General features: G+C 33.1%; 1 protein-coding gene across 2 annotated transcripts; it reads right to left on the minus strand.

Moving 5' to 3' along the window:
• Positions 592 to 5,966, minus strand: LOC109226607 (protein LAZ1-like). Of its 2 annotated transcripts, none has more exons than XR_002068086.1 (8): positions 5,495 to 5,966; positions 5,347 to 5,403; positions 4,936 to 5,044; positions 4,279 to 4,463; positions 4,094 to 4,182; positions 3,222 to 3,483; positions 2,318 to 2,574; positions 592 to 1,244 (listed from the first exon to the last, which is right to left on the minus strand). XR_002068086.1 is itself a non-coding variant. In XM_019391423.1 (8 exons), the coding sequence occupies exons 1-8, from the start codon at positions 5,669 to 5,671 to the stop codon at positions 903 to 905; spliced, it is 1,473 nt and encodes a 490-aa protein (XP_019246968.1). In that variant the 5' UTR covers positions 5,672 to 5,962; the 3' UTR covers positions 592 to 902. The 2 variants fall into 2 exon arrangements, 1 of the variants encoding a protein (XP_019246968.1); XM_019391423.1 differs by having other exon boundaries at positions 2,318 to 2,569; positions 5,495 to 5,962.

Below are 12,831 nucleotides of genomic sequence, written 5' to 3' on the forward strand. Positions count from 1 at the left end.
TGTTAGCTAGAGACTTTGAGTCCACCTTCTACCACTGATCTCTTCCTTCCGTTTTGATTTTTTAATTGTTCTATTTCATTTCTCTTTTCCATTACACACCTTTCCAGATTATTAAAAAAAACAGTTCATCTGTTTAGAACTTTTGGAGACCATATACGTCTATGAATTTGTAGAATTAGTGGAAGCAAATGATTAGGACTGGCTGATCCAAAATTGCTTTTTGGAAATGGAAATGTGAAATTACTTGGTGTTAGTGTGGTTGATGAATCTTTTTTCTTTGTTCAGTCATCTTCGTAGCCAGTTTTCAAATTCAACACAAAAACTAAAGCTAGGCTTTAAAACGCCAGAAAATGAATTCATAATCAGATTTGTTCAAAGAAGAAATTCAAATATCCTCTCAAAAAAGTTCCATCTGCTCTGAAGAATAACTCCCAAGGAGATTGGAGAAGCTATCTCATAAGTTCCGCAGGAAAATATGATAATTCTCAAAAACAAATTCAGACACAATTATCATGCATGGAAGTCTCAGTGATCACTGTTTCAATCCGAAAAACTTTTATCCTTGACAAAAGCCCATGGCGCGCAATAATATATACCAACCACGTTTATAAAGAAGAACCATAAGCGGCTAACTGATTCAGCTATAGTGAGGGATCATACATTCAGGAGCACACATAACTCTATACAAGATTCCAAGACCCATTATGTGCAACAACAATGACAGAAAAATCAATCAAGAAGTGCTTTCATAAAATATAGCACTTTCATTTCTAAAAGGGCAAGTAAACGAAGCCCGTAGGAAAAGCAAAAGAATAATGTAGTGGAGAATTAAACACCGCAGGCTTCCAAAGCAACAGATGCATACATACAAATGTTCGGAAATTTTCTTCTCAGACCTTCTGTTAATCCTTAGTAACCCACCTTCGACCACGAACTTGAATACCACCAAAGTTCTGATCAGTGCTACTCTCTCCACCACTTTCTGCACTGATATTTTCAGATTTTTTACGGTGCCTCTTCTTCCTAGAAATGCCACTATCACTAACGCTTCCGTTCAAAAGGGGATCATCTATCCCACGTATGACTCTTCGTGTTGGGGATGACGTGGCAACGCCACTGTCGTCCTTAGTTTTTCTCCCTTTATCGTGTTTCTTTATGTTCTGAGAGATTTTATGTAATTTTTGAATTCCTTTCTCAACGGGTTCCGCTGCTTGGGTTATTGTGAATTTCAAGTCATTCACTATCTGCTTGCAGGAGATAAAAACATTGTTAACAAAGGGAACAGTGAAACAAGAGATAGTAGGCTTGACGGTATAAAATAAATGAAATACACTGGAGCAAGCTCGAGTTCAAGCAGCAACTCAAGCTTATATACTCTTTTTTATCAGATAAGCTTATATATATATTCTTTCAGCCCAATTTACATGACACTCGTTTCACTAATGTCCCAACATGTCTGCACTCTTCCACTAATAATATAATCTATATAATTTTCACAACTTCCAAAAATGCTTAGCTTTTCAGAAAACTTTGATGTGATCATTTTTCTATCAAACTGATTTCACAGCTATTACTTTAGTATTTTACTTAACCATGATGATTGAAGTTTTATCAGTAACAAAAAATTCATTTTGTCACAATGCTTGGAGCTGCATCACAATACAGTAGCCACAACTTGGCTTTCTTCCCCTGGACTGTGTTCAATCACAGGAGAGATCACAGGATAAGAGAAAGTAACATGGACTGTGTTCAATCACAGGAGAAAGTAACATGGACTGTGTTCAATCACAGGAGAGATCACAGGATTTCAATCGTTAGTAACTGAAGTAGGTTGACTTTATTAGGAACGTGAGGACGTATTGGGAAAGTGAAAGAAACTTTGCATGCTAAGAATTTTACTTTCAAGGATAACAAATACAAATAAACATAAAGAATTGATTTCAACATTAACTTCAGCTGGTCAACTACTGCATGATAATGAACTCTTAGCACTAGAAACTAGAAAAGTAGGAAGTGTGAGAGAGGAGAAAATGCTCTAAAACCTTGGAATATGAACTCCTAGTAATAGAGACATAGAAAAGTAGGAACTGTGAGTGGGAGGAGAATACGCAATGATTCATTGGGATGATTATTCATCTATCCTTGAACTCAGTCTCATGAAATACTATCAGGAATTGGATGACACTTGAATGGGCTAAAAAGCATACTTGAGATTTCAGGATTTGCAATAGAAAGTTATTAGGTCTAGGCACACTAAATACCTAGCTTCAAAAAACATGGACTCAAAGCGAAAATAGCAAAGAAAAAAGATGCTTACATATTCACCACCTCCGATAAAGATATCTTTAACACTTTCTCTAATGGTAGTTCCACCCCCATCATCAATATCTGGTTGAGGAAGACGTAACTTGGTGGGACGTTCACTATCTCTAACCTCGTCAGGATCTACTGGCAAGTCAGCAGATACGTAATCTCCCAGAACTGCAACATCCCCAGTAAAACGCTCTCCCATCAGCTCGTATGGCTTGGCAGGGAAGACATAGAGGTGAACTACAGAAGCAATGCCCATCTGTACTGGATGAATAACAAGAGCTGTTAACCTTCAAGATTTTGGAGGAATATCAAGCATCAAAATTACAAATAGAAGCTTAGTGTCCATATTGATCAGTGATATTCCCCATCCCTCGACCCTCATACCCCCGAAGAAACCTTCAGAAACATAAAAATAATTGGCAGGGTTTGTGTTTTCCTCTTTCTCTTCTTGGAGGGAGGGCAGGGGAAAAAACACGCATGTGACCCCAAATAAAAAACAACGCAGTTCTGCAGTAATCCAGACTCAACCATATGAAACCTCACACCTTGGGATAAACAAATTTAAGAGCACTATACAGGTAGTAGAACGTCTTAAGAAGATTTTATAAGAGCAGCTTTCAACATTAATATGCATCAATCCCAATACCACGTAAGTATGTGTCATACGCGTAGATCAATTGGCACAAAAGCATGCATCAGTTGTAGCAAAACAGGCGGAGCAAATGCAAGAACCATCATGTATGCTGAAAGCTTATGTTTCAAGCTTCTTGCCCATACCTTAATAGCATAACATGGAACTTTGTGCGTAATTCACCAGAAGCAATAAACAATGGCAAAAATCCGGATAGCCCAAATGAAACTTTTGGTATTAGAAGTAATAAAAACATACCCAATCCCAGAAAAATTACCTCAATGCATATGATGAAATCTTGAACACTGGACTTAAACTGTAAAGCTTGAGCTATTGGACTTCTAAAGAAACCAAGTGTAGAGCACAGGGCTATCACCACGCCTTGCCACCAAGTTAAGAAAACAATTGACTTGAATGTTAGAAACTTGTACAGCGGCTTGATGTGAGATAATTCATCCTTTGCAATAGTATAAAATTGAACTAAGCAATACAATGCCCATGATTGACTGAAATTTAAAACCACGGCCATATATGGATACCTACAAAGACAAGGCGTACAATGTATGAGATATCTTGGACCATTATTTCATAAATTACATGGTGAATCAGCAAGATCACATGATATTGAATGCCAAAATATTTCCAGACAAACAACCCTTTATAGGTGTATCTACCAAATAGATGCAGCTCTATACCTACAAATTGAATATTGATACAGGAACCAGTTCTGCAACTATAGGAAGATGATAATTAGATGATAAGAAACTGAACTCTGACCAGATTTGCAAATTTTGATGCCTGTGCAGTCACTATCCATGAAGGATAAAGGGATAGGATAGCCTTCCACCCCGACTTGTGATCCATCCAGTTGGTGTCTTAAATAAAAGGAATGCATATAAAGACAAGACAGCTTGAGGTTCAGTAAAAAAGCACATTCAGATGACTGATTCTGGATGGCGCAACACAGGGTAAAAAGGAGGACTTTTCCCCAAAAGAAGTAGCAAAGAAATGTTGCTAGGAAAAACCAAAGAGAAAACATAGGAAGGAAGCTCTATTTGATCGACAGGATGGTTAAAAGGCCAAATCCAACTAAAACCAAAAAGAAGAGATCAAAGTGAGGGAGCTAATCAACTAACAAGTGTTTCTTACCCACAATTCCATTTGAAGTCTCCTTCACAATATACATCAAAAGCTTCAAGAATCACTGCCAAAGTAGCAGTAAATGCTTTGATTATCACCTGCAAAATTTGTGTGTTAGATATAGTTTAGTTAAGGGATGAGTACAGCTTGTTGGTCCAAAGGGATAAAGGATCTAAGTCAGGTAGCATTCTTACATATTGGAAAATTCCGAACTTGATAACTTGGTATACCCACTGACCAAGTTTCCATGGCTTGAAAATATATTTCATGGGAAAATGATGCTTAACAATCCCCTTTTCAGAGCCATGCTCTAGTAGTGGCATCTTTGAACCTGCGCGTCCTTCCCTCTTCATAAATTCTATGGTTCTCTTTTCCCCACCTAATTCCAATAAAAGGAAGGGGGAAAAAAACATGAAAAGAAAGGAAGAAAGACACAAATGACTGAACGAGTTCATAAAAGAGGTTTTAGATACATTTTGCTGGTGACTGATGGCATAAATGACTAGTTAGACGAAACAGAGAAAAATTTAAGCTTTGCAAACTTCAATTAGCATTTTCACGGTACAGGGCATCTAAGAATACCACTTAGCAAATAAAGCACGCCAGCCCTTTGTATCAAGAAGTCAAATTCAGTTGCCATAGCAACAAGAAACACGTGAGTGCGCGCATGTGTGTAAGAGAAGAAATCTACTGATGAATGAGAAAAGTACAATGAATAGATCTCCTCAAGTTGCAAAACAAGGACATACATTCTTTCTTTAGGCAGGAATGATAGTTGGTCTACTTTCCTGAATCCGAACATTAGATGGAAGGCACAAAGTAATCAAATTTAATATAGAATGTATCCATACCTAAACATGCAACAAGATACCTCCCAAAGCAGTACATTGCAAAGGATTCATAGCAATCACGTAGTATCCCGATGTCAACACTAATCGCTGGATTTACCAATGACACAAACTGAAAAAATAAGCCAGATTAGAGAATCAACCAGGCAAACTTCTTAGGGTTCATGACAATAACTCTAGAAGTCAAGGTAAGCCAGACACTTGGGGCTGATCTTCAACAAAATGGTCTGCCTTTGCTGTGCATTTAACTTAGTGTCATAAGATTATATGATATTGAATTATTGATCTTATCAAGTGATCATGACAAATAATGCATAATTTTGCACAATAACTCAAAGATTTTCTCTATCTGCCAATCCCAAGTCATATGATAACTGGAAAAAGCAAAAGAAAAAAAAAATAAAGGGAACTCACTGATTCAACAGCATAACAAGGCACCATCAATATTACTCCAATCAAAAACTTTTGTTCCTGCCATTACCAAACCCCAAAAAAGAAGAAGATACATTAAACTAACATAGAAACAGAAACTGAAATAAAACGGGAAAAAGACAGAAATAACCTCGGGATTTTTGTAAACTGAAAGGTGTTCGAAGATGAGATACGTAGAAAGTGTGAGAGTAAGGATTACGAAGAATCCAGCAACTACAGTTGCCCATATTGGCGGCGAATAACTGCTATGAAGATTCTGGATTATTCGATTCAAATAATCCGATGAAATTGATATTATCCTCTGCATCAGCTACGTCTTAGGGTTTATGGTTCGTCGGAAAGTTTGATTTTTTTCCGATGATCGGATTTTTTAAATTTGAATTAAATTTTGAACGATCGGTTTGAGGGATTTTGCTTGAAAATCTTTGCTAATTTTGAAAATGGATTATTTCCAAATTGAACTTGTTAATGTACCATTAGCTTTAACAGTTTTCCTAATTTTGAATTGGTAATACTGTTGAAAAAATAATTGGTACTACTACTGAATTTTACTGTTGAGAAAGAATTAAAGAAGCCGCCCTTTATTCGGATATTCCGAGGATAAATATGACGAGGACTCGAGGAGAATGTCACATCTTGCTAACAAAAGCATGTGTTTAAGTAAATTAAATTACAATTATTGAATTTTTCTTCCGTCTATACCAATTTAGGTGGTGATATTTCCCTGCTTAGGTTGTCCCAGAAAAATATCATATTTCTGTACTTAGAAATAATTTATTTTAAAATTATTATTTTATTTTTAATGAAATTATTTATAATTATATATTTTATAAATATTATAGAAAATTCCGTGCTTAGTTAATGGTGTCATACAACTAAAATGATGGGTATATAATATATTAATCCTTTTAAAAAGGAGTGATATACGTTATAATCAATTAAATTGTACTCATAATATAAACTTTTTGTAAACTGCTTAGTGTATGTATCTTAAATACCAAACGTGTAACTCAATATCCTACTCGGTTTGATTGCAAAGCTTGAACCAAGTTGATCTATAAAAAGAAAAAAAGCTTTAAAATAGAAACAGTTTGGGTTTGTCAAATATAACTCTCCGTGCGTTTCGCACTCCTCTCTCTATGAAGAAAAACTATTTCGGCTTGGTATCGTTGGTATTTCTCACTCTCTCTCTAAATACTTAGACAAGGTAAGGCCCCTATACGGGCCAATATTGCAATTTTAAAATTGTATGTCGATGGTCAGTTAAATTTTTGATAAATAAATAATTATTATTATATCCATTTAATCATGGATAGAGAATGATATGTGGATCACAGTTTATAATTAATTTATTTTAATTATTTACATAAAATTAAACTATAAATTATAATATGTTTAAGTTGCTCCAATTAACATAAAAAAATTACGTGCTATAATACTCATTTTAACCTCCAATCAATGTCAAACACAAACATCAAATTGAAAATTGATATCAAAATGATATTATTTCCCCACTGTATTTGAATATTTTACAAGAGAATACATTAAAAAGTTACAAGTGTCGTCTATATTAATAATTTTCTAGAATAAAAAGCATATCAATCTATCTGTAAACTAATCTGGAATACATCCAAATTGATATTGAGTGTTTTGACGGTGGAAAAAATCAGCTACTTGATGAAAGTTTAAACAAACAACATCATTCTTTACAATACGATAAATGATGAAAAAAATACTTCATATCTTGTATACATCAAAATTAAGAGAATTTTACAATATAATAAGCAAAGAGAACTTCCAAGAGGATTTTCACTCCTAATGAGGTAGTTTACTACTTCAAAGTTCAAACAAAGAGAACAATAGGCTTTAAAATAAATATTAACATGATATAAATTGTAGGAATTCAATATAGTAGTACAAATTATATTTTATTATAACTCGGTTAAAATAATGTTTACTGGTGATAAAATAATAAACATTTGATAGAAGTCTATATAAATTATACGAATTTTAAGTTTTTATAGAATTATCATATGTTAATTTTCATAATAAAACGATACAAAAATAATAACAGATAATGTTTAAGACAATTTATTGATAGTTGAAAATTTATAATGGGAATGGAAGTTCAAACTAATATTAGATTAAATTTTCACATCAATTAAGTATATATAAGAGATAGCCTCCTAGTACATTAACAACAAATCTCATTACTCAAATTAACTTTTGAGGTTTAACAAACTATACCTTTAAAAATTACCTAGTCTTAGGGTAGGCGCTTTGCTTGTGTACCCTGTCTCAATAATATATTTAAAATAATCATAAATATTATATTAAAACTATATTTTAGTTATAAAATAAAACTTTACATAACTCAAATAAGAAAAGAATTTATACGATATATTTAATATTAAAAATTTATATATAGTTCAAACGAGTAAGGATTTAATACACAAAATTCCATTAATTAAAAACATTAAAATATTAGAAAAAACTAAAATGATGATTTTGGGAAATTGATGATATCAAGTATACAATTACTGATTCGCGTGCTATTTATAGTTCCGTTTATTGTTGTAATGTAGTTCAAACCTAAATGGTGACGATTTTGGACTTCCATTTTTGTGTCTTACGTTATTGGAGTTATATTATTCTTATTTATTTTGGAATTAATTAATAGAATATACTTGATTTACATAATTAAATGATAAGGATGTAATAATAATATCTTTGTCTCTTCTAATATTGGATAATACAACGTTTGAACTTGATGTGCAATAGTTAAGGGTGATTATACTGATGAATTATTTGTAGGATTTGATATTGAATTAAAGAGTATAATAATAGGGGGAAAAGTTTATTAGAATATGCATTTCTTTTTGTACATAAATGTTATAGAATAAGTGCTTTTTTTTAAGGTTAAAAGGTCGTTCAACTCTACATAAGGGTTTGATCAATTAATTTCACGTGAATTTGAAAAGATTATGCTTTCAATATATCTTTTGAAAAATATTATTATTTGTGTGGCCTATTATTAAATCCTAAAATTATGAATATTTATTACTTCATATGCTTTTATCACAATTTCTCGAAATTTATTAACTAACACAAATAACTTAATATAATAAAAATTACATTTAGTCATTCGTTAGAATAAATGGAGAAAGAAAAAACTTCGTTGATATTTTGTATTTAGGTGAATTGCCACCCGATTTAGTAGGATTGTTGGAAGCATACTTTGGAGTCGTAGGCTTTATGATTTTTTCCATTCCTATAGATGTTGAACTTTCTTTATTGGGAATAAAAATGATAAATTTATTAATGATCTCATACTCCTAAATATTAATAGTTTAGTTATCAAAGGAGATTTAGTGTTTTGGTATCGTTTCAGATAAGGAATTTAGTAACTAAAATTTTAGTTAATTTTAAAGTCTTAAAAATAAGGAAAATAAGTAATTTACTAGTTTATCCAATATGAAATAAGTATACTTTTTAAGGGTAAGAAAGACGAACTATATTTCGCTAAGGGGTTTCGTGCTTTTAATGTAGTTGATTTTGAATATGAATTTTTTTAGTTTGAAATCCTTATCAAATAGTGTGGATAGCCATTTAATTTTCATTTAATTTACTTTCTCTATGGAAACTTCTATTTAACTAAAACAAAAATAATAATTTTACCAAATGAGAAAAAAAGGATAGAAATGAACATTTGCATGCTGTTCTTCCTGCAAAAATAGTCTAATCAACATTGGCAAAGTGCATCTAAAAGAGAATTGTGGCTAGGAAAATATGGAGTCCACGTGATACAGTGTTGCATTTAAGAAATGCAAACAATACAAGAGTTTTTATGAAATAATATGTATGCCCTTGGTCGACCATCTTTCCTTTTCTATATGCTTAGACTAGACTAGACTAGAATTCCTTAAAGTTTTTCTCTTTATAATTGTTTTGACCTGGGACAGATTATTTTGATCTATTATTTAATGTAAATTGAACTAGTATGCCTTCTTTGGACTTTTCAAACTTTGTGCATACCTCATCATCTTGTCTCAACTAATTTTCACGCGAGTTGAGCTATGATTCAATTGTTTGACACAATTCATTTTGAATCGCCTAACTCAGCTCGTTCATTTGACGCTCTAGAAAACTACATTCGCTAAAAGAAATTAGAGAGTGATCCTACATTTTTAGGAAAGGCAATTTTTCCTAAGTCAAGCATGCCTAGATTTCATGATATTCAATATTAATTTCTTTTCCCTTGATGAGCAATAAAGAATTATTAATACATAGCACTAATCTAAATATTCTTCCTTGATAGGTACTCCTTGTTGATATAATGGCTTGGCTGCTGTCATATGCGGATTCAAGATTTAAATTTTATAGTTTAACTTTTAAGATTTTTGATATTAAACTTATTTTACTATTAAAATTATGGGTTCAAATCTAATATTTGTTAATTTCAATAGGCTTTTACATATATTCTTACTACGCTTCGAAAGTTATAGGTTCACATGAACCCGTAAGTTCAGATAAACCCATAACGGGTACATCTGCCCCTGACCGCGGCAAGAAATCACAGGAGCTTAGATTGTAATCTTATACTAGTTCAAACTGACATTTTAGTTGACTTTATATTGATGACTAAACCAAGAAAACATTCCAAAGAAAACTTAAAAATAAAAATTAAAAAGCATACAACAACCAAATAGATCCGAAGTCACCATGAAAGAATTCACGGAGCTTCTAATTATTACATTAATGCAAAGGTTAATTAAGTGACTTAGTTGCTCATAATAATAAACCTCAGCCAACTTGAAGGTTCAAGCAGATCCAGCGACGCAAAGCCATTGACCCACGAATATGGCATTACAGTTCATATTTGGGTTCAAATCACCAAATTCAACTGCAGTGAGCTTGAATTCCTCAGCCACGCCCAAGCAAGTGTCGCCCAATTCTGCTCCATAGACCGAGCTGCAGACCAGGTTAGCATCACTCTTTCCAGTAACTGCATTATGGAAAAGAAAAAGGAAAAAAAAAAAAGTTAAGTGCGCAAATATATATGCCTAAAGTAACCTGAACAGCTAGAGCTAAAAATATGTAGGGATTTTTCCTATCACAAAGTACGAATTTAGAACATGTAAAACTTACTGCCAACTTGTCTACCTTCAACAGCCAGTGCAATGAGAAGAAAAGAAAGAAATAGGGCCAAATTCTTGGCTGCTTGGTTGCTTGATCCAGCCATAGTTAATCAGCTTACAAGTTTTCTATAGACTATAAATTGCTTTTTAGTCACTTAATGGAGTGCAGTGTGTGTTACATGAAGTTAATTAATGAATATATATAGGCTAGAAAACACATTGGAAAGACCAACATATGAACTAGAGTTCAAAATTATTGTTACAGTAACAAGGCCGGCTTAGCTAATTACTTATGACTAGACTCTTTAGGGATCGTTTGGTACGAGGGATAAGGGATAATTAATGCCGAGATTAAATTTGAGATGAGCTTATTGTTGGGTTTGTTATGTATTTAATTAATATATTAAATACTTAAAAGAGGGTGAATGGGAAATGGAGGGAAATGAAATTTTTGAGTGAAATTTTAAGTTCTCCCCTTGGTAATGGACATTGTCCCATATTGGAAGAGGAAGAGGTTTTTTATGGGTATATAAGCAATTGCTCTTCTTCTAGCTCTTAAAGAGTTGAGAAGAAGGCAAGACTCGCGCCGTCGTCGTCGCTCGGCTTGGGCTTGGGCTTGGATTAAATCCAATCCGTTTTTCTGTTTTGGTAACAGAAAATTAACTACCCTCTTCAAATTTTTCTCTTTATTTTCCCTCTTTATTGTTGAGTAAATGGCCATTTATGTAATGGCATTTATGCTGTGGCCGTTTTGCATAAACATCCATTCTGAAGAGTTGTACCTCTTCAGATTTCAGCCCAACTTTGGTTATAAATATAATACTATTCTGCTCAGAATTTCACTATAATTTTCTGAGTTTTTTCTCCTTCTTCTGCATACTTTTAGCATCAAACAAAGCAAAAGTAAGTGTAATTTGCTACCGAAATTTATGTTTGCTGAAACACTAAGGTTTGAAGTACCACAACACCAGTGCGTAATTCGTTCTATCCTGGGAGGAAATAATCCATTATCTTGGGTACTAGAAGGGGATTAAATTCCTTAAGGAAACACTGTGAATTCAGTGGGCTCGAATTTGTTTTCTGTCATTTCTGTTTATGTTCATTTCTGTTTATATTCATTTATATTTCCAGAATTATATTACAAGTACAGTATTCTAACACTTATCCCATGTTTGGTTAGAAAAAATTGCGGTATAACTGATCCCGAGATTATAGTGTTATTTATATCCCTATGGGAGAGTGGGATAACAATCTCTGGATAACTAATCCTAGAATAATTAATCATGAGATAATTTGTTTTCCAACCAAACGACTCTTTATAGAGTATTCTAAGCGATATAGCAGCCGTCACTTTGATATCGACTAGGATTTAATTTATATGCTCTAATCATTTTGTAAAAGAAAATTCACTATGCATATAATTTAACTTGTTATACTTAAAAGAGAATCTAGGATTTTTAAAAAGTAGGTACACTACTACTAAAAAAAAGGATTAAAAAAAAAGAATTAAGTGATCTTTATTCCTCTAGGTAAATTCAGCCTTTACTCAAATACGTCATTCAGTCTTTTGGAGCATAGAGATCAAAAGATAATATTAAGATTAATTTTAGAAATATGTATATAAAATACTTAGTTTAACAGAGAGACCATAAGTTCACGGGCATCATAAATTGGACAGTAAATTCGCCTCTGGTTATACTAGATTTATCTGACTTATTTTTCAAAGTTATTAGTTCCACTTGTTGTATATGTGTTGTTACCTATGGTTACATTTCAAGCGGCTAAAGTGTTTTGTGGTGCTGGACAAAGAATAGACATACAATAAGGGCTCGGTTGTTTTTCAGTATGAGAAACTAAAAGATATATATTTTAATAATGACCATATAAAGGTCAAACACATCAACAGCCCCTCAAAGTTGTCCACACTTTTTATTTAGACACTCTATCTTAAGCCTGTTCCATTTGAACACTCCAAGCACAACTCAAATGTGTCATTTGAACACTCCAAGCACAACTCAAATGTGTCATTTGAACACATATTCTTAGCCAGCCAAACACAAAAGGAGCGTGTAATTCACACGCCAGATTGACGAATAAGATAAAGACACGTGTATTTTACCTTAACCCACCCGTCTGCCATCTTCTACAATGGCCTCTGGCCATTTTTTTCCCCTTCAAAACGCAGCAGCAAACGACCAATAAAATCATTGGCAAACAAACAGAATATAATACAATAGTCGAGAGTAGTGAAACCAAACCCAATCTAAATATACCAAAGATGGGACTCAATCATAAAAATCAACGAACATAGGCATGGAAGTTGCCGGAA

The sequence above is a fragment of the Nicotiana attenuata genome, chromosome 6, assembly GCF_001879085.1.
Source record: "Nicotiana attenuata strain UT chromosome 6, NIATTr2, whole genome shotgun sequence".
Lineage (NCBI taxonomy): Eukaryota > Viridiplantae > Streptophyta > Magnoliopsida > Solanales > Solanaceae > Nicotiana > Nicotiana attenuata.